The sequence below is a fragment of the Nannospalax galili genome, unplaced genomic scaffold, assembly GCF_000622305.1.
Source record: "Nannospalax galili isolate Female #2095 unplaced genomic scaffold, S.galili_v1.0 scaffold334, whole genome shotgun sequence".
Lineage (NCBI taxonomy): Eukaryota > Metazoa > Chordata > Mammalia > Rodentia > Spalacidae > Nannospalax > Nannospalax galili.
In genome coordinates this window covers 2869718-2897103 of record NW_008336888.1, presented here as the reverse complement: position 1 = coordinate 2897103, position 27386 = coordinate 2869718, and the positions used below count along the sequence as shown (strand labels likewise).

The 27386-nt window shown below is 39.0% G+C and overlaps 1 protein-coding gene across 4 annotated transcripts in view; it reads right to left on the bottom strand.

The window, feature by feature from the left end:
- The window catches only part of Vps13b (vacuolar protein sorting 13 homolog B), a 723076-nt gene that overhangs the window by 39514 nt on the left and 656176 nt on the right, over positions 1 to 27386 (bottom strand). For all 4 annotated transcript variants that reach the window (XM_029562757.1, XM_029562758.1, XM_029562759.1 and 1 more), the window contains exons 45-54: positions 18741 to 19004; positions 18044 to 18127; positions 17690 to 17865; positions 17021 to 17191; positions 16122 to 16323; positions 14870 to 15058; positions 11852 to 11998; positions 9520 to 9803; positions 7442 to 7569; positions 7043 to 7242 (exon numbers count right to left, since the gene is read on the bottom strand). In XM_029562757.1, the coding sequence (XP_029418617.1) occupies positions 7043 to 7242; positions 7442 to 7569; positions 9520 to 9803; positions 11852 to 11998; positions 14870 to 15058; positions 16122 to 16323; positions 17021 to 17191; positions 17690 to 17865; positions 18044 to 18127; positions 18741 to 19004 (1845 nt within the window). The remainder of the gene's footprint in view (positions 1 to 7042; positions 7243 to 7441; positions 7570 to 9519; positions 9804 to 11851; positions 11999 to 14869; positions 15059 to 16121; positions 16324 to 17020; positions 17192 to 17689; positions 17866 to 18043; positions 18128 to 18740; positions 19005 to 27386) is intronic.

Here is a 27386-nt window from a genome sequence, read left to right as displayed (position 1 = left end):
GGAGTGGACGACTGGTGAGCAGATCCAGGTGCCAGCCTCATGGTGTTTAGTCATAAGCCACCTAACTGATTACCCTGTATGCCTGCAGTTGCTCATCAGTAAATAACTTAAAAATTATTGCCTTGACTTTCTTGGAGTGTGTGATGATCAAAGGCTCAGTTTCAACTGTGCTTATTTAGTTATTCAAGTCCTTGAAGTTAGGAATTATGTCTTATTTAGGGTCAAGGTTTGGTACTTGATAGATCCTCAATAATTTTTTTTTGAGCAAACAGAAGGATAGAGACTGTGTGAAAGTACTTTGTAAACAGCACAGAACTATACAAACATAAACTGCTACTCTCTGCCCCTCCCCTTCCAAATATAAATAATTCCAGAATAGTAGCAACATTGACCCCACTAAATGCTTCTATTAAATGTCAAAGGTCCTGGTAATTTACTTGATCTCTTTCAGAAGGGAATTCACCCTCATAAAGTCATTTTGGGAGACTCTGACCTGAGCATTCTTCTTTGGCTTGTGTGTGTGTATGTATGTATTGCAGGTGTATGTGTGTGTTCATGTATGTGTGGATATGCATGTGGCTGTGGGTACATGTATAAATGTGTTTGGAGGCCAAAGGTCAACTTGGGATGTCTTTCTTCAAAAGCAGTTCACATTTTTTTTTTTTGGTCTTTTTGAGACAGGGTCTCCCTGTAGCCCCAGCCGGCCTAGAACTCTCTATGTAGACCAGGCTGGCCTTGAACTCACAGAGATCTGCCTGCCTCTGCCTCCCAAGTGCTGGGATTAAAGGCGTGCACTACCACATCTGGCTTTTATTTTTTTGAGACAGGGTTCCTGTAGCCCCTGCTGGCCTAGAGCTCACTATGGCTTCCATCTTACAGAGATCCACCTGTCTCTGCCTCTCGAGTGCCTGGCTCACTTATTTTGAGACAGGGTTTCTTACTGGAATCTGAGGCTTCCTGGGAGCCCAGGGATCTGCCCCTCTTGGCTTCCCTAGAACTGGAATTACAAGCGCAATGCACCACTACTTGGCTTATCCTTTGCCATTTCAGTAGCTTAGAAATTATTGTGCACTGGAGGTGGGAAGATGGTTTAGTGGGTAAAAGTGCTTGCCATGTAAACAAGTTCAGATTCCAAGAAACCATGCAAACGTGGTAGGTACTGTGTGTCTGTAATTCCATTGCAAAAAGGGTGAGATGGGAGGTAGAACTAGGAAAATCCCCAAACCAGAGATCCTGTCTCAAACAGGGTAGAAGGTAAGGACCCATGGGCAAGGTTGTTCTCTGACTTCTATACGGATGCTGTGGTACACAAGTGCCCACACTCATGTACACACACACACACACACACACACACACACACACACACACACAGGTAAAAAAGAAATTACTTTGCATAAACAACCCAACTTCTTAGGACTCCTAAATGTCATGAAGGCCCTTTGGCTTTTCCTTTTCCTTCATCTGGTATCATAGACACACTGGCATTTAGTCTCCAATCTGAGCTCTGAAGTTTCAAATGTGTTGTTCTGATTAGAAAATTCTCCCACTCTTTTGTCTAATTCTTGCCTATACATGCATGAAGGTGCAGATGGCAGGTCCTCACCCAGGTACACCCCTGTCCCTTGTACTCTCTTCCAGAACACCTATTTCCTTCCTTCACAGCTCCTATGAGAGCTGCAATAATACAACTGCATGTGATTACTTGTTAATTACCTATCTTCTCCACAGGTCAACTCTCCAGCATGGGCTGTTTTAATCTTTGCTCAGTAGTACCAAGCTTATTGACTGACACACATAAAAACCCAGTATTTGTTTACTGACTGACTGAAGAAGGCTGCATGATGTTTGCTAGTTAAATGATAACTTCTATGTGCTCTTTGAATCTTCCTTTTACTTTTTCAATCTAACATTGCCTAATTGCCAAAAATAAGGTTTCTGACTACTAGAAATTGATATCCCATATACAACAGGGCTCTAAACTATTTTGTTGATAGGATCAAAATAATAACTTAGAAGGGATGGAGAGATGGCTTAGCAGTTAAGAGCACTGGTAGCTCTTGCAGAGGACCAGAGTTTGATTCCCACTACCCACATGGCAGCTAACCAGGATCTGGAACTCCAGTTCCAGGGGAATCTGATGCCCTCTTCTGACCTCTGTGGGCATTGCATGACATGGGTGCACTTACATACATGCAGGCAATACACTCATACACATAAAATAAAAAATATTAAAAAATAATGATTTATAATTATGTCATCTTGCTCCTTATGCCTTCACTCCCCCTCCCCCCGAGCCCATCCCTTTATTGAACTTTGACCTTCCTGGCTCAGCCATTTCCATTGGTAGGACCAACACATTGGATGATTTGAGTGTGGAGCTGCTGGTTGGTCCAGTCCTACAGAATGTCATCAAGGTGGCAGTCAAAGTCCACAAGGTCAGACTACCAAATTAAGGAAATGAACAGTAGATGCCCATTTAGGTCTTTGGCTGAATAACCATGAGGTGTCTTCCAAGCAGGTATGAACTAGGGCGCAACCCCCCAAGTCACACCAATTCCGTAATCAGAATTTTGTGGCTTATATGTCCTGAGATCTTCTGTCTGGGTTCAAAGAATACTTTGTGAGATTATAAAACTACCTGTATATTATCTCACATACTCTATTTCAAAATCATATGAGACTGTCTTACATATAAAACTGAGCTTGGAGATGTATCTAGGACTGACAAAATGGTTTGACTCATGATGGAGATTTTAGTTTTTTAATCGTGCTTATTAAGATCAGGGATGAAACACACATCCTGTCCCTCAGACCAAGGGCTGGGGAGAGCTCCTGGAAGACAAGCCCACTCTTACTGGGGCAGTTCTTCCATCAGGACTTAGCTCCTTCTCTCCCCAGTGATTTATATGCCTGAGGAATTACTGAGGGGATGTTGGAGAGGGTCTGAAACCCATCTTCCTCTAGAGGAGGAAGTGCATCATGGTCTGCAGGACATATGGCACACAGCTTCTAAGCTGAATGAGAACAGGAGCCTCTGCTGGTCCTTCCACCACAGCGACAAGGTGTTGGAAAGAACACCTCTTCTGAGCTTTGAAGGAGCACTCAGTGCAAAAGGCTGAGGAAATTTAGAATGAATGGGAACTCCCAAAATATAGTTTGGCAGGCAGTATATCTATTGCAAAGAATTCCCTGGTCCTATATAAGCAAGATTTTTAAAAAATCTTCAAACCGATAGAGAGGTCAGAAATCCTTGAGAAACTTACAGTATTTCTTCAGTAAATTGATGAGGCAGAGAACATCTGAGGCTATACGGACACAGCAAACTTTCAGTGTTCATGAAATGAGCACTGCTGATGCAAATCTCACCGTTGGAGACACTGGGACCACTACAAATTAGGTGTCCAAGGTGAGTGGGTTCTCCAGGCTGCTCAGCCATTCTTTCTTCTGTCCCTGGCTGGATCCTTCATCTGTTTCCACAGCTACTGTTCTTTCCAGATCCCTCCCTTCCTTTCCTCTCTCAGCAGATCATTCATTACACATTTCACAAATAAAATCCAGGCTACTGAGAACCCATTCACTTAACTGTCCAGCCCCCTCTTCCTACATGGCTGCACCTACCCCTGTGCCCATTCTAGCCTGTTTTCCTCTTGTGAGTGGATTACTCTGCTTGTTCCTTGGATTTGCCTCTCTAGGTGCCATCTCATTCACTCTCTCCTCACTGGCTCCTCACCTATCATGTGAACAGCTTCCTCTACACTAACCTCATTTTTGTGGCCATGCTCCTGAGCAAACAATTCTACCTTGCTTACCCACTTTTGTTCACTTACAACTTGCAAGTTCTCATAGTCCTGCTCATCCTCTTGGCAGGGTCTCTGTAGCCATCTCCTCTGAGGGCATTCCTGTCATCTACTCAGGGCTCAGGCTCTCCTCCCACCACTTGGCTCTTTCCCCCTTGTCTCCCACTCTTTTACCTCTTTTGCTGCTCCAAGCTTCCAAGTTATATCTGGGGCTCTCTTGGCCTCCTCAACACAATCTCATGGCAACCAAATTTTCTTAATCAATCCATTCATTTGGTCATCGACTTATTCAGCTGACATTTATTAAAATCTTACTGTGTTGACAGGTACTCTGCTAAAACCACCAGGAATCTTGATGTGGTAGAAGATTATTTAAATAACTGCAAATTAGGTGGCTATCAACAGATGAATGGATAAAGAAAAGGTGGTTTATATCCGCAATGAAGTCTTATTCAGCCATAATGAAGAACTAAATTATGCCACTTGCAGGAAAATGGATAGACCAGGAGACATCATGGTTAAATACAGACTCAGGAAGACAAGTACTTTCTCTCATATGTAGAATCTAAATTTAAAATAATTAGACATGAAATTAGAAGGGGAATTATTTGGGAAGAGAAAGGGGACCCGTAAGGGAGTAGGGGAATAACACACACACACACACACACGCATGCAATTTGACATTACTGGGTATGCTGACTTCCTACAACTTTTTAGAACAAAAACAACATCCTCAATGGTTTGCACTGTATAACTGTTTCTGTTATTTTTTTCATTCAAGTAGAATAAATATCACATAGGGAATTCTGAATGCCTAATTCTTAAAAAATAAAAGAGAAGTAAATTAAATACTATACATGTTATGTGAGCATATCTAGAGGGTCCAGAGGGTAAGGCGGGACACTGTCCAGGGCTCTCGTTAACTCCTGAGAGGAAGAAGACTGTCCCAGAAATCTAGGAAAGAAAAGAGCCAAGGGATTCCAAGCAAAGAAATGGCACGTGCAGCACAGTGCTCTGGCATGGGTGTTGGAGCTGGGCAGAGTGGACGGAACCCCAGGTTCTTCTATACTGTCTAGGATTTAGGGTTTAGGATGTGCTACTGTTGGAGGACGCATTTTCTACCAGAACGAGCCTTAATGTGCTTGGCTGTTGTAGAACTTGGAGAAGAGTGAAAATGTTCAGAACAATGTTTGGCATAGGATGGTTACAAAACAGTAACTAAATAATAATTATTATTGTAAATATATTTATACTTTTAATATGTTGTCCTAGTTTGTTCTTCATTGCTGTGACAAAACACTCTGACCACTACCAACTTGGGGAGGAAAGATTTTATTTATCTTACATCTCCTGGGTCACAGTTCATCAGGGAGCCCAAGGCAGGAACTCGGCAGGAACCTGGAAGCAGGAGCTGGAGCACAGGCCACAGAGGATCACCGCTTACTGGTTTGCTCCCCTGGCCCCTGTTCAGCCTGCTTTCTTATGCAACACAGGCCCACCTGCCCAGGGGTGGCACCACCCACAGTGGGCTGGGCCCTCCCACATCACTCATCAAGAAGATGCCCTTCAGACATGGCCACAGGCCAGTCCAACAGAAGCAATTCCCCAATTGAGGCTCCCTCAACCCAGGTGTGTCAAGTTGACACTAAAGCTATCCAGCACACATGTATTTTACAGTCATTGCAACAGAACCTACGTTGTAAGCTTGTTGTAAAGACTAGATGAACAAGTAAAAGTGAAAGACCTTTCAGAAAGTATAAGCACAATTTTATTTGGCCATAGAAAGGAATGAAGTTACGACACACTATAACACAAATAAGCCTTTAAGACCATATACTAAGTGAAATAAACAGACAAAAAAAAAAGGACAGATACTTCATGATTCTCTTATCTGAGATGCTTAGAGTAGGTAAATTCATAGAGATGGAATAGAACAGAGGCTACCAAGGGTTGGGGAGGGGAGAATGAGTACAGTTTGTTTGGAATGATGAAAACTTTGAAATATAGTGATTGTTATGGTTTGGATATAAATGCCCCAATGTTCATGTGTTAAAAGCTGGTCCCCAGCTGGTGGTGCTATTGAGGGGTGACTGGATGATAAGGGTACTAACTTCATCAATGGAGCATCCATTCCTGAGTCCATAGTTGAATCAACTGTTAGGAAGTGGGTCCTAGTGGATGAAGCAGGTCATTGGAACATTGGGGGCGGGAGTTGTATTTTGTCCTGGCCTCCCTGCTTGCAGATTTCCCTGATACAAGCAACTTTCCTATGCTGTATCTTTGCACCATTATGCTTCTGCCTTGCCACATGCCTACAAACATTTGGGTTAAAACTGGAAGCTCTGAAACCATGAGCTAAAATAACCCTTTTTTCTTTTAAGTTGATTTTCTCAGGTATTTTGTACTAGTGACAGAAAACTCACTGACACAGTGGTGATGATTGTACATTATAAATTTTTCTTTAAAATTTAAGCATACCAGAAAAGAAGTGCTAGGTTGTGTCTCATTTTCAATAAAAATAATACCACCAGTATTTAGAGTGAGGTAAAAGCAAACTAGGATATTTTACCTGCTTGAGAGTCTGTAGTTTACTAGCATAAATATGCACGATTTAAAATTGGCAAACTTTCTAAAGCGGTAATTAATCTAGAATTAATATTCTATATAATCATCCTAAAATTTGAACAACTGTACTACCTTCTATATAATGAAATCTATAATTTTATTCCAGTTTTAATCTGTATTAGATCTGAGATGGATTCATTTTACCAAGTGCCTCACTCACAAACAGTTGAATAGTATTCTTTGGAGACATATATTTATGTTTAAGAACTTATGGCCTGATGAAGATGTAAAATAGATAAGCATCCTCACATAGAGACAAGTTCAGCACTTAATTTTAACTTTTTACATTTATTTGTTATTTATTTACTTATTTTGTATATGTATACATGCATGCCAGGGCATGTATGTGGAGGTCAGAGGACAACCTGTGAGAGTCAGTTCTCTCCTTCCACCATGTGGTCGCAGTGATTGAACTAAAGTCATTAGGTTTAGTAACAAGTCCATTTACCTGCTGAACCATCTCGCTGGCCCAACAAATTCAGCATTTAGAAAACTGTCTTTAGGGTTAGTGAGATTGCTCAGTGGGTATGCATGCATGCACACACAATACATACACACACAAACAATAAATAAATAATATATAAATAAATAAATAACTGTTTAAAATAGTAATTGCTGACCTGTGTTCCCTGACTGTTGATGTCAACAGCATCACCCCACTCAGTTGCCATCTCTTCTAGCAACTCTACTCTCAAACAAAGGCTGGGAAGTAAGTCTTTGGTCTTGCAGTCTGGATAACTGGCAATCTGGTGATACAGCTCATGATGAACTGAACTCCCAGAAGGAATTTTTCTGCAATAAACTTCAAACTTTGGAATATCTGAAATTAAAAAGAAGGCAAATGCAGGCTTAGGCCTTAAAGACAAAGACTTAGGGATATAAAATAATGTGGAAAGGATAAATAATACTTCCATTTAGTAAGCATTCTTTATAGGATCACAGGTATCTACTAAATCAAAACTTCTAAAAGAATCTAAGATCATTTTTAGATCATTTCAATTCAATGCTGTAACATGTACCTTTGATGTTTTCCTTTATAAGTACTGTTACTGGACATCTGTTGTGGAAAATGACTCGAGGACTCAGGTCTTCTGAGAGGGTTAAGTAAGTGACTCCAAAGTGTTCTTGATATGTCAGTGCTATAGCCCTATAACAGAATCACCAAGAGGATGGTTTATAAAGGGATGCAGGCTCCTCTGCTGGCCCACATTTACCTGGATCTGCAGAATTCCAAACACTGGAATACCTCTTTTCTAACTCAGAGAATGTTTCCTAGAGAAAGGAGCCTGTCCCTTATTTAATAGCTGACATTTACAGACTGATTTTTGTTTACTGATTTCTTGGTTTACTTATTTTTATAGTAATAATAACTGTGTTTATCATAAAATGCTCAAAAAGTATGAATGTTTCTTTCAGATAAAAACCCAAAACCCCATTACCCAAATGAACAATCACAGGCCTCGTGCTACCTGTCTGTTGCTCTTTCTCATCTGTGCTTAGGTGCCTTACACTTTTCAGACAGGGCACTTTCTTCTTCCTAAAAACAGCTTGACAAATTTTGGTAAACGAGGAACTGACCATTTTAAATCTTTTTTAGAAGTTGCTAGATAGTTTGTGTGTTTGTTCTTTTTTTCATTCTCAAGGTTGGCACTTAGTCTGTGCTATTAGTTTGCACAGGACGATCATACTTTACAGGATCCACATTCTGGTCATCAGAGCAAAGCTGCAATTACTTGTTTTTAAGTGGCTGTCTGGGCACAGATTACCCTCCACAATAAAGAAAAATTTCTTGTTCTATAGATTATCAAATGGTATTTTTTGCCTAACCAGGAAGAAAAATTCTCTTTGATGTGCTGATTATCAAAATGAAAGAAATTAGGTAATTTCTTATGTATTTTTTTCAGTTTAATTTTGAAAGAGTTGGGCAAGCCAACTTCAGACAATTTCCTTTTGACGGCTATAAAACTCAGGGCCAGGACTATGGTATGGTACTTTTAACTAACTTAGCTTAATATTTACAGATGAGATTAATTTATACTATGAGCCTTAAAATTTTAACTTAATTTCCAAGTGTTTTGTTTAAAAAATTTGACTTTCCATTTAAAAATAACTTTTGTTTTACAGACATAAATTCACATACCTTTCAAGAACACTCAACACACTTAACATTATCTAAAACCAAAACAAAAAAGTAACCATTTCTCACAGGGATAGGGATGAAAAATGCTGGTTAAATCAGATGTCTTTGTGACTATGAAAGAAGGATGTGTGGAGGAAATAAGACTTCACCAATATAGGTATCTTGAGTTAAGCTATTATCTTTAAACATATTATTAAAAATCTCTGCATACATCAAAAAACTTAGATGGCTTAAATCCCAGCATATATAAATACAGGACTATGAGAAGAAGGCACCTCTTGTAAGGTCACAACATGTTTTCGTTTGTAGTTGTTATATATACCATAAGTAAGCTATTCTTGACAGCTGCAGAAAGGGCGTGCTGCATACAAAACAACCACAGAGCAGAAGTCCAGTATGAACAACCTATTACATGACTCTGGCTTGATTCTGTGGTTGTTATTTGCATAATTGGTAATCTGCAATTGGAACAACTTGCGTGCAGGAACAACCGCAGCACAGAATATTCCTTGGCTTATGTTTATCTAAGTTATTATCTCTCTAAATGGCTTTTTGTGAAAAATTCCATTTTGAAGTAAAAGTAAAATATTGGAAAAGAAAAAGCTTTCCAATTTGCCTTTCTTTGACTTTTGTCTCAATTTCTCATCATTTTACAGAAAGTAAGAGCCCCTAAAAGAACGTGATTTCTTTTTCATTACCATACATTACTGCCATTCTATGGTCCTCCCCTGACCCAGCATAAGATACAAAGGGGAAAAATCTCCTAAGCTGTATGCTAGGAAAACCTGTTTCTGATCATGGCCTTTGTCCAACTGTATCCAAGGTCTAGAAGTCATTAAAGATAAAAGGAAAACCTAGCATTACATATGGGAACCAGTACTAGTCTGTCTACCCTGGTCTCCCATGAACCAGCAACACTGACAAGCAAAGAAGAGCATTCACACTTGTATAAAATACCTTGTGCAGAATCCATTTTCCTGAAAGGTCCCGAAGGGTACTGCTACACTCTGTCTGGGAAACTCTTGTTTAACTATGGCTGGCAGGCTCCAGCACTGTGAGCTGTTGGATCCTGGCGCAGGAGAAAAGCCTAGCAAGATCTGTTTCTGAAGCATCGACACATCCAACCCTGATGGCCCAACATTGGGCATGAAGTCCCAGCAAGGCAAGGAGCTGGATTTCATAGCCAACTGCTCTCCACCTGGGCAAATGCTGAATGTAGCACTGTCTGGAACATGAAAACGCTGAAAGACAATGCAGAGGGGTGCATTTGCTACAGCCATGCAGAGAAGCAGAGCTTTGAAGAAACTGTAACCACATACTCGGAGAGTGGCCCTGATGAGGACAGAGGATGCCACTGGTCCTGTTTCCACTGGAGTGTTCTGATGTGGTCATGGAAGCAGGGGCTGCTGCTCTGGGCATAATGAAGCAGATGGAGCTGGGCTGATCTGGAAGGTAGTGCCTAGTTCTCACTGCCCCACAGGTACTGCAGATGTCCTGACGGCCTAGGGCTAGAGATGCCATGTGCCAGAGAAAGAGCTGTCTGGGACAGGTGTGCATGGAAAAGGTATGGCATTCTGGGGGACTTCAGGAGGAGAGATCTGAACTCAGAACAAGGACCTAGGAGTTGAGAATACAAATTTTAAGCCTCACTTTGAGGAAGGAGCCTGCTCTGACCCTCACCTTCAGATGCAATTCTATATGGTTTTGGGCATTAGAGTATCTGGGTTCTCTCCTTCTATTATGTGGGTTTTGCAGAACACGTCAGGCTTGGCGGTGAATGCCCTTAGTCACTGAGCCATCTTACCGGTCCCTATCTCAATTTTAGACTTCGAAAAGGATCTCCAGGGATAATCTGTTTATACCTCCTTGCTCAGAATTTGAAGCTGCTTTCCAGTGAACTAATGACTTTTCAGGTATCACCAGGCCAGTAAGTGGTAGAGTCTATCCAGAAGCCAGGTTTCCCCCATTTCTCACAGTCTCCTAGAATGGCTAGTGACTAGCATGTCTAAAAAAAAAAAAAAAAAATCCCACCTGCCCAAGGAGGGTCAGTGTTGAAAAAAGACCCAGGTAAAATCAAACCAGACAAAAACCCATTATAGAAGTGGGGAAATGGGTAGGAAGTCCCAACCTTAGCTGAGGAATTATTGGTAGCTGATCACTGTTGCATGAGGGAGAATTGGTTTTCTTTAAAGGAGTGATACTAGATAGACTGACCAGGCTCCAGTGGATGGACTTATACAGAGGGACATCTGAGGACATAAACTTGACTTGATAGGCCTTAACATATATGATAGAATGCATGAAATTGGTGGGGTGACTATGGGGTAAGTGCAGATAGGGGAAGAGGTCCAAATATGATTAAGATGTATGAAATACATAAAAATTCAATAAAAAAGAAAAAAAAATATAAAAGGGGACACTCCTTCGTTTCAGGGAGGAAACCGACCTCCTTCTCTCTAGGAAGCTAAGGTAAGTAAGTGAATCTGTACGAAATTCTATTGTTCTGACATTTTATAAATGCCACAATACACTGTAAACTAAAATGCCTGAGACAGTAAGCCTATTAGATTATTCTAGTGTAACTTTTACAATTTGTAATAGGCAGTAATAAGTGCAGACTAAAATAAAGAACAATAATAATTTTCTATATGATAGTTTCAGTAGCATAAAAGAGTTGCATTCTACTTGCCATATCCTAAGCTTTGAAAACAATTCTATTTACTCTCTTAAAATGAAAATGTTCATGTGAATTGTACAAAGAATTAAAAATAAATCACTCTGAATATTCTTGGGATTGTTTTCTGCACATTCTGCAGCTGAGATGTTAACATGAATGAGCTGGCACATTGCAACACGTGCTTTGCTGTGGACACAAAACATTGGTTGCTCTATGAGCCATGGCTCAGTTCGTGTAGTCGTACTCTGCCCACAGGGCTCCTGGGTGCTGCAGCCTGTGGGTACATGCTCTTTAATCTGCTACCCAGAGCCAATCCACTTCTCTGGTAGTGGAGGTTTAGAGAGCCTGCTTGAGCACCACCCTGGCCCCGCTGAGCAGGTGCTGCTCAGGCAGAGCTAAGGCAGCAATGTGAAGGTCTGCAGCCTAGATTTCTGCTCACTGTCATCTTGGCAGCTTCACTATGCCATCCATGGTTTTAAGTCTAGCACAAACAAGCAGATTTCTCTTTATGCATATTTAGTGTTAGAATTTTCTTTGCCCCAGGCTAAAAAAGATTTTATTAATGGTGAATTGATAAAAACAGGCAAAACAACTGTGTTATAGACTGCTTACCTCCTTTCCAGAATGGGGATTGGAGACAGATAATTGTGGCTTATAAAATATTTGATACGGAGTATTATTGATTATTGTAGTCTTGTCTTCAATCTGAATAATTTGTATGCCTTGCTGCACCATGGAGGAAATGCAGAACTGACACAACTGCAGGAAAAAGAGGGAAAGAAAGCAATTTTTTAAATACAGCCACAGAGGCTCACTGTAGTCCAAGCTGTCTCCAATTTCTGAAGCCTTGTGCCTCCATCTCCAAAATGCTGAGATTACAGGTATGTACACAATACCTGGCTCAATATTTTTGTTTTTGAGATAGGCTCAAATGTATCCCTAGGTGGTCTTGAACTTACTAAGTAGCTGAGGATGAACTTGAACTTGATATTCTTACCTCTACCTTTCAAGTGCTAGTCCTGGCCTCAACTATTCTTAAAAGGTTGTTTTATCAGCATCTTTGAGACAGTTGGTCATTTACTCATATGAACTCACAGCAATGGTGACAGCATGCATAAGTCCTGTGCAAGCTCAAACCAGACAAATCCCAGCACAGCCATGGGGAAGGACCTAAGAAACTCCAACTCAACCTAAGGAACTTTTGGCACTTGATGGCTGTTGGGAGGGGGAAAGGCAATGTCTTAAAAGGTTGGGACTCTTAGTGGGCCCAATGGATGGATCCACGCTGAAGGACATATGGGGACACAAATTATTCTCTATAGGCCATATTATGTATATTAGAGAGTTCATTAAATTGGGTGGGGGGGCAGTGTGAGGAGGTGGGGAGAGGGTAGCAAATTTAAATGCCATCAAATTGGATCATATGAAAATCACAAAAATTCAGTAAAAAAATGCAAAAGAAAAAGTTGTTTTATGTATGGGTTTTCCCAGGACAGTTTCAGTGTTTTAAAAAAATATTTAACATGCATTCCTTTTTTGGTCTCAAAAATATCCTGGTCAGTTAAGGGGCTAGTATTAACAGGGCCCTTCAGTAAGCCAATTATTGCTGCTATGGTGTAGTGACAGAGAAGAGACTTGTTTTCAGGTTATTTCACAAACAATCTCATACAGTAATTACAAATCATTAATATGTAGACAAATACCACATATCTTATTCAACAGTATTCAACCCAGCACCCTCTTCCTCAAGTTCATTACAGCAGCAATCCACAGAATACCCAGTATGCACCAATGAGAGTCTGGAGACTTTAAGAGATGATGATGAGGAAAAAAATTACTGACCCTCATATAACATTATATTGTGATTCCAATCTGTTTTAAGTATTTTATGTATATTAAATCACAAATCCCTCAGAATACCTACATAGGACAGTCACTATTATCCCCGCAATACAGAAGAGGAAGACAACTTGTCCAAGGTATAGCTGAGGGTAGAGTGCACGTGGTCAGGTTTATACACTGTTCTTCACTGCTATGTGTCATTTCCTTGTATTATGCTTCCCCAAGGAACAGCTAGATATGCCACCTGCCTAAAGGTACCCATGAAATAGGTGATAATCTCAGAACAGCAGTTCTCAAAGGGATCTGGAGGATGCATGGGTCATCTCTATACCAGGTGAAAACCACTCTTATGATAATACTAAAGTGCTATTTATCTTTTTACTTTAACTTCCTTATGAGTATACAGCAGAGTTTCCCAGAGGCAATGTAATATATGATACCACATTCTTTTGGCTAAGAATGTACTTAAATTCTTATACTTAGAAAAAAAGTTCTGTTTTAATTTCTAATGTGGTGAAAATGGATAGAACCCACAAAAACCAAAAGTCTCTGGGATTAAGAGTATAAAGGAGTCCTGAGACTAAAAAGTTTGAGAATTACTACTAAAAAATAATTACATAAATGTACTTTTTAACAGCTCATTCATTCATTCAATCATTCATTCATTCATTCACTCACTCAAATATTTATTCAGCACTTGCTGTGAACACTATGTGATGTGACAGAGGTACTGGGTGTTTTGACTATATATTGTAGAATACCCCCCTCCCCGCCGTTTCGATAGTAGTTCTCAACTTACAACTAACTATTCAACTTCAGGTGATTCAAATGAGTCTTTGCCATTAACATCCATTATAATACTTTGGTCAGCAGAACATAAACATGTGTTGCCCAGACAATTTTTGGAAATGGATACCAGTCTTAGACTGACTTTGTGTTTCAAGGAAATTTATTTTTTAAAAAGTGATTAACTTTTCTCAAAGGCTTTTTAAAGATACTCAACAAAAATCCAATTTCTCACCAGAGAGAGCCATTGTGAATTCTACTATGCTGATGAAGTGTTCCTTCTTTTTCCCACTTTGGATAGCAAACATAATGAAGATAAAAACACTCATGAGTCTTTCCCTTGGTATACTATGAACTGCACTTTCACACAGACAGTTTAATGTGATGAGACACTGTATTATTCAGCTAATCAGTTTTCATACATTTTAGACTTATGAGAAAAGCACACACCATTTGCATTTTATTAAATAACTATGTTTTTGGAATCCACATCTCTAAAGGCATGGGTACCAGTCCACTGCTGAGGACCTAATTCCTTCTTATAACATTGATTTTGCAGCAGAACCAGACTGGTCCCATCATTTTGCTGAATATACCCTTTCCATCAAGATAACCTCTCCTGTAGTCTTTGTCTTTTCACTTAATGCTCACAATACCAGATATTCCTCGTTCTGAAGAAGGAAGTCAAACATTTTTGTGAATATTTGGGAATAAGTTCACTGCCCCCCACCCCATACTGTAAGTCAAGTGACTGTTGAGTGGTTCTGAAATAGAGCAGTTACTGGATAAATTATGTGACTCAGCTTTTATCTCCAGTAATGGGGGAAAAATTCCACTGTAAAACAGAGGTCTAGGAAGTTAAGAAAACAGGTATTTCACTGTTATAAATTATTTAGAGTAAGTAACACCAGAAAGGGACTTTAAAAGGCAAGGTAGACACACTTTAAATAGTCTAAGAGAATGGCCTATCGTTTCCCTTGCACACACACCCTTTGAGCATACCTTTCGATGGCCTGGGAAAGCACCAAGTCTTATCTCAGCATCAACAAAAGCTTCTTCGTCCAGTATCACAACTTCGCCATGACCTCCATCTTTCCATTTTGGAGATGTCAGATTATGGACCAGCTTAATTGCTACTGACTTGTGCACAGTGTTTGTATTTGCCCAGTATATTCCAATTTGAAAAGCTTCCTGGAAAAAAATAATGCCTTAATTGTAAAGCATTGTTCTTAACTCTGATATTTTTTACCTCGATCTCCAAGATTTAAAAATATCATAGAATAGATCTATTAGGACAACCAAATATCTGTATCTCGTTTTTTCTACCTTTTTTTTGAAATGACAATATATATATTTTGTTTTGGTTTTCAATGTCTTTTTGATTCACAATGAAATACATGTTCACGGAAGGGGTGAGAAACAAAACTCAAGATGTGACTATCCTATAAATTCCAAAGACTTAAAAACTGAAAGGTTTCATCTCATTTGACAACTAGATAATGGGCAACATTAGGTCCATATAGGCCAACATTCCAATTCCATAAGGTAATAGCATCTGATTTCTTAAAGAAATAGGAAAAATACAATTGAATAAAGATGTTTATGGACTGGAACTTGAACAGAGAACTCTAAATTATTCTCTACTAGGAAAACATTTTATAAAGTTTTTTTATAGATTTATGCATCTTTTTGAAATGAGCTAGCTTTATAAAGTCAGTAGTCTTGTGCCAGAATATGATCTTCCTGTGAAATTTTGTTTTGTAATTAGGATTGTCTACCCTGTGTCAACATAATGCTTTTATGTTGTTATAATCAACAACCAAATGAACAAATGAACACTCATAATTATGGACATTGAAGCCCACTTAGAAAAGGGGCCCTGACAAAAACAGTTGCTCAGAAACTGTCAATAACTTGCATATTTCAGAGAATTTCTAGAAATGCACAGAATATGAAGGCAGTAGATTAACATAAATGCAGCTCTTATGCTTGTCAAATATCTTGTACATGATGGCAATAAGAATAACTAGAGCAAGTTATCAACTTTAATGGTAATTCAGCCATGGGTACTGCTGATAGGGAAAAACGCATCTGAAAAGTCTTTGAATATCAAAGAACATTCCAAACCCTTCATGTATGCACCTACCAGGTCAGTTTTCCACAAGTGATTTATCTCACTAAGATCACAAATGCAACCTCAGAATAAAATCTAGTTGCTGTGAGAAAAGAATATACTAGTTTTAAGTTATATTACCTGAAAATTAGGTGGAATAATAATTTTGCCAGCTGGAACCTGTAGAACAATCTTTTCTCCTTCAAACAGCCAGAGGTCCCATTTGGATTGATTGATAAGCAGGGCCCAGGGCAGAAGTTCTATCAACAAGGTTTGAACATATGGCTTCCAGACTGACAATTTCACTCGCATTGGGCTATCCCACTGACTCAGCTGTTCATTCCTGTTCCAAATACCACATCCAAGTCACTCAGTGAAATATGAGGAGTTCAGTATTTATGAGATAGGCTTAAATATTCAAGACATACAATGCTCCTCCATGATACCTTTTCAGACCAGGCTCATTCAGTGTTAAATTTGCAAGCAGAAGAAAGCAACTTTCACGTAATTATGTTCCACAATATGAAAAAAAATCCATAAAGCTACACCAAACTATACAGTAAATCAGAATCTAATGATGCATTGCAGACACCTTTCCCCATTTATTGTATCTAGCATAATGGTTAATTATGAATGTAAACTTGACTAGACTGAGATGTGCCTATGAGATGACTAGCAAAACAGATCCTGGGTGTGTCTCTGAGCTTGCTTCAAGAGAGGATTCCTGAATGTGAGCTGCACTTCCCCTAGGTTGAGCTCAGGTGGAATATGAATAAAAAGGAGAAAGCCAAGAGCACAGACACTCTTCACTACTTCCTGGCTGTCATGATGTGAGCTGTTCTGCTCTGTGACATCTCCCCAGTCATAATGGACAGAAACCTCTGAAACCACGAGTCAAAATAAACCTTTCCTCCTGCAACGGGTTTTACTTAGGTATTTGTCACAGTGACAAGAAGTTTGACTAATACATCTAGTATTTTTGTCGACGGTCATTTTCTAATGCATAGAAGTATGCGTAGAAAATTGATGAAGACTGTTACCTGTCAGATTCCTTCTTATTGTAAGGCCAAATGAGTTCAAGGGGCTTTTCTGGCCCATAGAATTCATCAAGGATCTGATTAACTGTGCCTTCAGGTTGTATTTTGGTGGTTATTTGCTTAATGAGAGCTGTGGATATGGGAATAGCACAATCCGAAGGATCATATTCTTCTCTAGGAAGTGGAAAGAAAAAAATAATATCCAATTTCCAAGTGGTCTATAATTTACCGAAAAAAATCCAACTACAAATGTACTTAGATCAATATGCTTTGTTGGTGAGTGCTTTTTTTTTTTTTCAACTTACAAATTAATGATTTTGGATGGCATGGTTTTGGATGATATGGGCCCTGGTTTTCCCCCCACCTGCCCAGGCCTGAGTGGGACTTCTAGTCATTCCTTCACTGCTGAAATGTGCCAATTAGATCTCAGTCAAAATACAGTTTTAAATGATCCCTCTTGATTATTTCTAATCTTAATGAAGAAGGCTGAATTTTATCTAAACTTAAAGAATAAAAGAATACTAGGCAGAGCAATTTAAAAATAACACTCTTTTAAGATAAAAAAATCATAAAATAAACTATATCTATGCTCTCCTCACCAACAGTATGAGGTGATTTTTCACCCAAATTTCTCTTTAGAAAATACAAGAATAAAATCTATTCTCCTTATACCTTGCTTGAAATGTTAGATGATGCACAAGGTCAGGTTCTATGTTCTGCAGTGGATTTTCCTGCCCCTTTCCTGGAATAATCTGTGTTTCACTCAATCCCAGGCTTCTTTTCTCCAAATGTATGATAATGGGGTCTGGAAGATGACTCCTCATGATAAAAAGAGGGCTGAACACAATCTATAAAAATAAGAGGACAGAACAACTTTCATATTTGCTTTGTTGCAGTATTCCAGCTGTTTGATGCTGAGACAAACTTGTAATAAATCTCTTCTCTGGGTCACTCTGACCTTCATTTATTTGAGAACAGGAAAGGTTAGAGTTGTATGCCATATTTCAGGGTTGGGAAAGCACTCACCATTCGCTGTTGAACTTGAGAGTTGGGTTCCAAAGTCAAAACTGTGCACCAGACATAAATAATGGAACTGTTTGAAGCTGGCACCTGCACATGAGAGAGGTAAAGGTCCTATTAGATATTAAATAGCCTGCTAGTTAATCAAAAGAAGACACAGATAGAGTATTAGTTTAGATGATAAATGAAGTTTACAGTTATAGGAAAATGTCACTAAGAAAACCAGCTAAGCATAACCAGACTTTATGAAGACACAAATGGAATGTGTCGTCAGACAACAGGGACAATTCCTTCCACAAAGATGAAGGGCTTGGCATATGGAGAGTGACAGAAGATGGAGTAGGAGAATAACGATCTGGTTTTATGGGAATGATAATGATGGTAGTTAAAATTGAGAAAGGTAAAAAGTCACAAAAAGTCTCAAGGGCAGAGGTCACAACCATAGTACCACCCAAGTCCTGGTACACCAGAATTTTTTTTCAAGGTTCATCTCACAGGCATCTGGGACATAGATAGGGAGGCAATTATTTGAGAAACACTAGCCAAAGTTTTTCTATGTTTTTTTTTTTCAGATTTCTCCCTTTCTGCATATATTACTTTTTGTTTTATTATGAACAAAATCAGTCCTATATCAAGTAATATGCATATTGAGAACATTTCTGTTCTAAAAACACTCTATTCTAGACCTTAACAGCCCTCATACCTGGATGACAAGGCTATACTTAGAGGCTTTGGGGTCCAGGCACACATCTCTTGACCAGTCTTCATCTCCTTTGGCCTTCACACACAATTCTGTCAGTTCACAGTTTTCTAATATGTATGAAGGCAGTTTCTGTTTGGCTGTGAGGCAGTCAAAGTGTTCTCGAACCACAGCTTGTCCATCCTGACCAATATAATGCTGAACAACTTTTAGTTCGATGCTCTGAGACAAATAACTACAGATGACCTGTCTTCCACAGATGATAATCTAAAAGATAAAGTATAAATGTGTGAGGATTCATCAATTTGGATTTCATCAACTGGAAATATATATTCCTTTGGAGAGATATATTGATGTTTATTACAAATGAAGTTACTGGTTTAGCAAGATTGGAAAAAAATGAATTTTGTTCTGATTTTGTTGAGCTTGTGGTAGCTAAAGAAGAGATGGGTCGGTGAGATTGTTCAGAGAATAAAGGAGCCTCCCACCAAGACTAATGACCTGAGTTGGATCTCTGGAACCCATATGGTGGAAGCAGAGGACCAACTCCTGCAAGTTGTCTTCTGATCCTCTCTCTCTCTCTCTCTCTCTCTCTCTCTCACACACACACACACAGACACAGACACAGACACAGACACACAAATAAATGTAATGAATTTTCTTTTTCAGAGACAAGCAGGCAGGGTCCAGTGCATAGCTATAAATATTGCTCAGGTGCTTGAGAGAGAAGATGGAGACAGAGATAGATATTTGTGAAATAAAAGTTGTGAAAATATGCAGTGATTTACCTGGTGATTTACCTGGGGGAGAGGGTGAAAGCTCAAACCCATAAATACACCAACATTATTGGTAGACTCAGAGTGAGAAGCGTAGAAGAGGCTGCTGAAGGAAAAGGGGTGATGGAGTATACAGTGGAGTCAGGCAAAAATATTTTGCTTACGTTCTGAGAGGTGACTGACCAGAAAGTGGAGGTTAGCGCTGTCAAAATATGGAAGTTGAAAGCATGGGAAGAGAAAGCAAGATCTAGCCCTGGTAACATGAGAAAAAGTGCTCTTGAGGTGTTCGCTGAGGCTGGTTTCCAAGGGTTCATCTCATCTAGTGTGAGATCTCAGTGGAAACTAATATAAAAAATCTTATTAATGAGATACATAATTATATTTTATTTTAGTTTTTCTACATTGCAAAAGTAGTTTATACATAAACACATCCATTAGACCCATGGATTATTATCTAATTTTGAACCTAGCTAAGAATATTGTTCATAGGAGGAAGGAAGTAAGAATTATTTAAGTTGATTAAAATTGGAAAGACTGCAAAGTTTACATTCACAGAGCTAACGTTTTTAGAAAACAAACCCTTCTGTAGTATGAATATTCACCATGACTGAGAAAAAAGGACTGCCTTCTTTACTGTTCAGAGACTAAATCTGGACCTTGTACATACTTGGTAAGTGTGCTCACTGATCTAGATCTCCAACCCACAAACACAGTACTTTTGTAAACTAAATTTCTTATTTTTAGTATTTTCCAGATCATAAAATAATAACAGTAACAATACATATAGGTCTAAGCATGCAACAGCTAGTTTAAAAAATATTTTATTTATTACTTTTATTTTATGTTATGAGTGTATTGCCTGCATGTGAGTGCACCCATGTCGTGCAATGCTGTGGAGGTCAGAAGGGGGCTCTGGATGCCCCTGGACTGGAGTTAAGGATGATTCATAGCTGCCATGTGGGTGCTGGGAATCAAACCTAGGTCCTCTGCAAGAGCAGTCAGTGCTCTTAACCTCTGAGCTATCTCTCTAGCCTTGCAATAGTTAGTTTTAATGTGTTAACTTGATTGGGCCATGGAACGCCCAGACATTTAATCAAATACTATTCTGAATATGTCTGAGAGGACATTTCTGTACAATATCACCAGGAGAATTTGCAGACTGAATAAAGCAGATTGCCCCTCCTTCAGCATAAGGTCATCATCCAATTGACTGGAGCTCTGGATAGTATGGAAATATTGAGGAAGAGGGAGTTTATGTTGCTGACTGCTTGAACTGGATGTTGATCTTTTCTAGCCTTCAACTCAAGTGGAAATACTGGCTCTTCCTAGTCTTAAGGATGCTAGCTTTTGTATGGCAACTTAAACCACTAACTGGCTCTGCTAGTTTTGAGGCCTTCAGACTTAGAGTGGAACTATACAATGGCTCCTCAACTTGTGGCAGATCTTGGAACTTCTGTCTCCATAGTAATGAAAACTGATTTATAATCAATCAATCATTCAGTCAGTCAGTCAGTCAGTTGATCTATCTATCTTTCATTCCCCCATACTATCTATTGATTTTGTTTTGCTGGACACCTGACTTAACACAAATAATCTTTACAAATTAACCTGATAATTCTCATAGCAACCTTAAAAAGTAGGTGTTAGTCTGATTCTCCTTGACAAGGAGAAAATGCTGGTGCACAGATATTGAGGAACTTTCCACGTAGCTCCTACAGAGTCTGGCCCAGAATCTATGTTGAAGATCACTCCAGCAGTGTGTCTCTCATAAAATAAATACCTACTTATGAAGAAAATTTTGATTTTATAAGAAAGAGAGCAACACAAACATGACAGGTACTATTGGCTCCCTTCTCAACAGCTTGTCCTTCTTTCCCCTTGCTATTAAACTGTTGAATTGCTTTAGGTAACAAAAGATAGCCACATTCACAGGAGGTGGACATCTTCCTTGGCTCTCAGCTGTATTGTAAGTGTTCTAAGTCTTAATTCTACTCTCAGCTGTATTGTAATTGGCCTAAGTCAGTCTTAGTAATTCTTCTCTCCCTTTGCCAATACCTAGGATGAATATGGAACTATGTCTTGTCTAATATGAAGATTTTACTTCTTGACAATCAGGGAGATAATTTGAGAATGGAAAGATCCCCCTCCTGTCATGAAAGGTCTTATAAGAGGACATGCATAGCTTCTGCAGCCATTTTGAGACTAGGAAGAGAAGCAACCATGTACTTTTGAGATGCTGCATTAACTAACATTCAACTTGCATTCTTTTGATGTGAAGCAATAAATGTAAAATAAGAAGATCTAGCTTATCATCATGCTATGAAGATTAAAATGGATACTTTGTAACTTCAAAGTGAAAGTATCTAGTCAATATATTTTCCATATCATTAAGAACATGGTATACCCACGATTTTAGTGAACTATTAGTTATACAAATTAGAATAACTTTTTTTTTGTCTTTTTGAGACAGGGTGTCCCTGTAGCCCGTTTGCCTGGAACTCACTATGTAGTCCAAGCTGGCCTTGAACTCACAGAGATCCGCCTGCCTCTGCCTCTCGAGTGCTGGGATTAAAGGCGTGTACCACTAAGCCTGGCTGAATATTTTTTTTAATTTTTTAAAAATTATTTTTATTGTATGTGTATGAGTGTGTTGCCTGCATGTATGTGAGTGCACCTGTGTTGTGCAATGCTGCAAGGTCAGAAGAGGGCTTCAGATTCCCCTGGAACTGGAGTTATTAAGGATGGTTCATAGCTGCCATATGGGTGTTGGGAATTGAACCCAGGTCCTCTGCAAGAGCAGTGCTCTTAACTGCTGAGCCATCTCTCCAGCCCCTGAATCACTATTTTTAAATATTTATTTTCAATTTTTATTTATGTATACGTGTGTGTGTGTGTGTGTGTGTGTGTGTGTCTGTGTGAGTGTATGCCATGTGCCATGTGTTGGAGGTCTGAAGAGGCCATAAGAGAACATCAGATCCCCTAGAGCCAGAGTTACAGATACTTGTGGGCCTTCCAAATGGGTGCTGGGAATTGAACTCAGGTTGACTGGAAGAGCAGAAGTGCTCTTAACTGCTGAGCCATCCCTCAAGCCCCATGAATAACTATTTTGAATGAACTATTATCCATCTGAAACAAACCTACTAGAACGAGACTAAAAATTAAATGACACTGCTGTTTTAACTTGCATTATTTGAATACTGGGAGTTAACATTTTCTTTTTTAAAAAAATATTTTTCCAGCAGGCGAGGTTGGTGGTGGTGGTATAGATAGGGGAGGGGGTCTAAATTTGATTAAGACCTGTTGTATGAAATGTACAAAAGCTGAATAAAATTTTTTCTAAAATTTTGAGACTTTCACATGAATATTATATTTTCATTAGCTCGACCCCCCAGTCCCCCTTTGATTCCCCTCATGTTCCTCCCCACTCCCTCACAATTTCTTTTTTGGTTTATTTTTATTTTATGTGTGTGTTTAATTTTTTTAATTAATGAAATTTTTTTATGTGTATGAGTGTACTGCCTGTATGTACTTAAGTATGCCCATGCATGCAATGCCTATGGAGGTCAGAAAAGGATGTTGGATCCCCTGGAGTTAGAGACAGTTATTAGATACTACGTGGGTGCTGGGAACAGAACATGGGTCCTCTGCAAGGGCAGTCAGTGCTCTTAACCCCCCACAGTTTCTTGATCTCTTATTTATTATTATTATTACACACACACACACACACAGACACACACACACACACCTTTACTTTTATTGTTTTGTTTGGTTTTGCTTTTTGCCTTTTTAAGATAGCATCTCCTTATAGCTCCAGCTGGCCTGGAACTCCCTATGGAGACGAGGCTGGCCTTGCTGCCTCTGCCTCCTGAGTGCTGGATTAAAGGTGTGTACCACCATGTCTAGCTCATATATACATTTATAAATATATAAATATATATAACTACATATACATATATGTATACATATATGTATACATTACATACATGTATATAATGTACCAAATCCACTTAGTGGTGCTCGTGTGTACATGTGTTTAGGGCTTCCTACTTGGAATTACATAACATCTCAGGGAGCTAACCCTGGAGAAAACTGATTATCCCTCTCTCAGCATCTTTTGATTGCTTATAGCTCTGCATCTTGAGGTAAGACCCTGTGAAATTTCCCTCATCTACCATGACATGTCAACTTTTCTTGTCATTGTGAAGATCTTGTTAGACTACCATACTGTGGTGATTTCATTGGTGTAGCCTCCCTATCATGTCTACCATGCATTAACTAGCAGTAGGTACCTTGTCCCTGTGGCTCTTACATTCTTTCCACCCCCTCTTCTGTGATGTTCCTGAGCTTTATGTGTAGAGGTTGCATTGTAGATGTATTGCTTAGGGCAGAGAAACTCACAAATCACTTATTCTCTGTGTTTGACCCACTGTAGAACCTTGTAGTAGTCTCTGTTGCAAAGAGAAGCTTTTTAGATGTGTGGTAAGAGCTACATTTTTTTGTGAATATAAGGATATGTATTTACAGAAAGAGATTACATTGGTTTAAAGTAGTGACAGAAGTAGGTTTTTCTTAAGGACCTATGATCTCTCTAACCATGTGTACTTGGCTATGTTTACAGTACTACACATGGATTCCCTCCTATTGAGCAAGGCTTAAGTCAAATTAGACAGCTGTTGATTACTCCCAAGACAAAAGTACACTATTACACCAATAGAGAAAATTTGCTGGGCTGGTCACTGTTGTGGTTCCTAGGCTTTACAGATAGGTAGGACCATTGATTATTTTTCTCCCTTGGCAGCTGACATAGTACCTTCCTATAAGAGCGAGTCTTCAGGGAGGAGGCCTCTAAGTCAGTTCCTGCTCAATTGCTCCAAGTCCTGTGTCTGAAGTATGCCATATTTTCAGTAATAGGGTCTTACCTTCAAGTTCTGGGAGGCAATCAAGAGCTGTGGCAATAATCTGTATTATTTTAGGAGTTTCTTGAATTCCCCTGACCAACAACTTGAAGGGAGGTTTCACTTGTTTGGCACTGTGAGTTTTGTTATATAGCTTACAGCCTTCATATTATTTATTTATGTGTATGTATGTGCCTGAATGTATTTATGTGCTTCGTGTGTGTAGGTGTCCATGGAGGCCAGAGGGTGACAGATTCCCTGAACTGGAATTACAGGCAGTTGGGAACCACTTGATGTGGATGCTAGGAACTAAACTTGAGTCCTCTGCAAGGGTAGAAAGGCTCTTAAATGCTAAGCCATGCTTCCAGCTCCTAGCATTTTCCTAAACATTTGCTTCACAACTATCTGTTTCTGTTTCTTTAGGAGCACATCTGTAAACCAAGCTGTACTTCACTGTCATACTTCTCCTAGATACACTAGCCATTATCAAATCTAAAACCATACTTTCACAAAAACAAACCATAAAACTCAGCTGAACTGTAAGTCCTAAATTAGTAGGCAAGTTTTTCTTTAACATATGCTAGGGATTACTAGACATTCATGACACATCTTATGATGCCATAGTAGCACCTAGCTTTAAATAAACATTTGAAAACTCCAAGGCAGTATGTAACTGGCTTATTCTTGATATAGCCAAGCCTGGTAATATGCATGCATGAATCTTCCTTCACAACCTTTGTACCTCAGGACATTTAGGAGAGAATTTTGCTCTTTCTCACAGAAACCACAGAACTGTTGCAACCATCTGGGACTCACTTCTTTTAAAGACAAAGATCCTCTTGGTGGGTTTTTATAGTTTCATTTTAAAGTAAAAAGCCTGTTAAATAGGCTTTCAAATTCGATAAAAGAGAAATCCTTAAAAATAGCTAGGGAGGGAAGTCAACTTGGATGAAGGAAAATCTAAAATGGCCACTCACTGGAAGGGTGCTCTTTCAGGCCCAGGGTTCAGGAGAGCTCCGTCTGCTTTTCTTCAAAGCAGCCAACCTACAGTGTCTTTATTTCCTAAATTATGGTTAGGATTTCAAGATTAATTTATCAGTTGAAGACAGCTATTTAATTTTTTTAAATGTAGGGTTTCTCTTTAATACATATTTCCAGGTTTCACACTAATTCTTCTCTTTTCGCAAAGCCACAAAGATGTGTATTGAAGATTTCCACATATGACTTTACTTAGCAGGTTTCAGAACTTTTATTAGATCAGTGCCAAGAAGAATAGTGATATTAAAGAATAACTCCAGAGCACCAGATGCACTGGAAAATGATATCTTAACCATGATTAAAAGTGCATGTATCGAGATACACAAATACATACATTTTAACTTTCAGAATGGTAGAAGTTTCTTCAACGAAGGGATGGAAAACAGAAACAAATGTGGGTACATGAGTAGTTGCATAATATACAAAGGTCCTGGGAAATTTTTATGTGGTCAATTTCTACTCAATTGGGAGAAATGATATAGGAAAGGCAGAGTACAGATAACCAAGCATCAATGTTAAAAAGAGTTTTGGCCCAATTCTCCATTATCCAGGGGCATATTAATGTGTTTAAGGTGCATCCCACGTGAGCCTTGGCAATTAGGCAGCTGCAGTTTATTGCAAATTTCTAAACCCACGTGGAATAGAAGGAAAGAGACCAAGCTGTGAAGAAGGCAGGAAGCTCTTCTGAAGCTTGTTCCTTTCTTCCTAACCTCACCAAATGCAGAAAATATTTTTCTTAAGTCCTTAACCAAACCTTATACAACACTATGTTATACTGGCAATAAAAATTAAACTCAACATTTTTATGCAGTTTATTGCAAATTTCTAAACCCACGTGGAATAGAAGGAAAGAGACCAAGCTGTGAAGAAGGCAGGAAGCTCTTCTGAAGCTTGTTCCTTTCTTCCTAACCTCACCAAATGCAGAAAATATTTTTCTTAAGTCCTTAACCAAACCTTATACAACACTATGTTATACTGGCAATAAAAATTAAACTCAACATTTTTAAAGATGTTTCACAGCCATCTTTACTTCTTCTTTTGAGAACTTTCTGTTCAGCTCCTTAGCCCATCTTTCAATTGGGTTGCTTCTTGTTTTGGGTCTCTGTTTTTTAAGTTCGTTATATATTCTGGTAATTAAACCTCTATCAGATGTATCGCTGGTGAAGATTTTCTCCCATTCTGTGAGTTTTCTGTTTATTTCCTTGGTTGTCTCCTTGGATATACAGAAGCTTTTTAGTTTAATGAGGTCCCACATGTTAATTCTTGCCCTTGTTTCCTGGGCTATTGGTGTCCGGTTTAGAAAGTCCTTTCCTACACCTATATCTTGTAGGTTTTCCCCAATGTTTTGTTCTAAGAGTTTCAGAGTTTCAGGCTTTACATTGAGGTATTTGAGCCATTTGGAATTGACTTTTGTGCAGGGTGAAAGAGAGGGGCCTAATTTCATCTTTCTACTGGTAGAGATCTGGTTTTGCCAGCACCATTTTTTTGATTGTTCCATTGATCTATGGGTCTATTTTTGTGCCAGTACCATGTTGTTTGTATGACTACAGCTCTGTAATACAGCATAAAATCTGGTATAGTAATCTCCCCAGCATTTTGCTTAGTGCTTAGCATTGTTTTGGGTATCCGAGGTCTTTTGTGCTTCCATATGAATCTTAGGATAGTTTTTTCCAATTCTGTGAAAAATGTCATGGGGATTTTGAATGGCATTGCATTGAATCTATAAATGACTTTTGGTAGGATGGTCATTTTCACAATAGAGAGGGTAATTCTTCCAATCCATGAGCATGGGATGTCCTTCCATCTTCTGATGAATTCCTCAAATTCCTTAAAGATTTAAAATTTTCATTGTAGAGCTTTTTAATGTCTTTGGTCAGATTTATTCTGAGATTTTTTTTTTTACGCTATTTTGAATGGGAGGGTTTCCATGTGCCATTTCT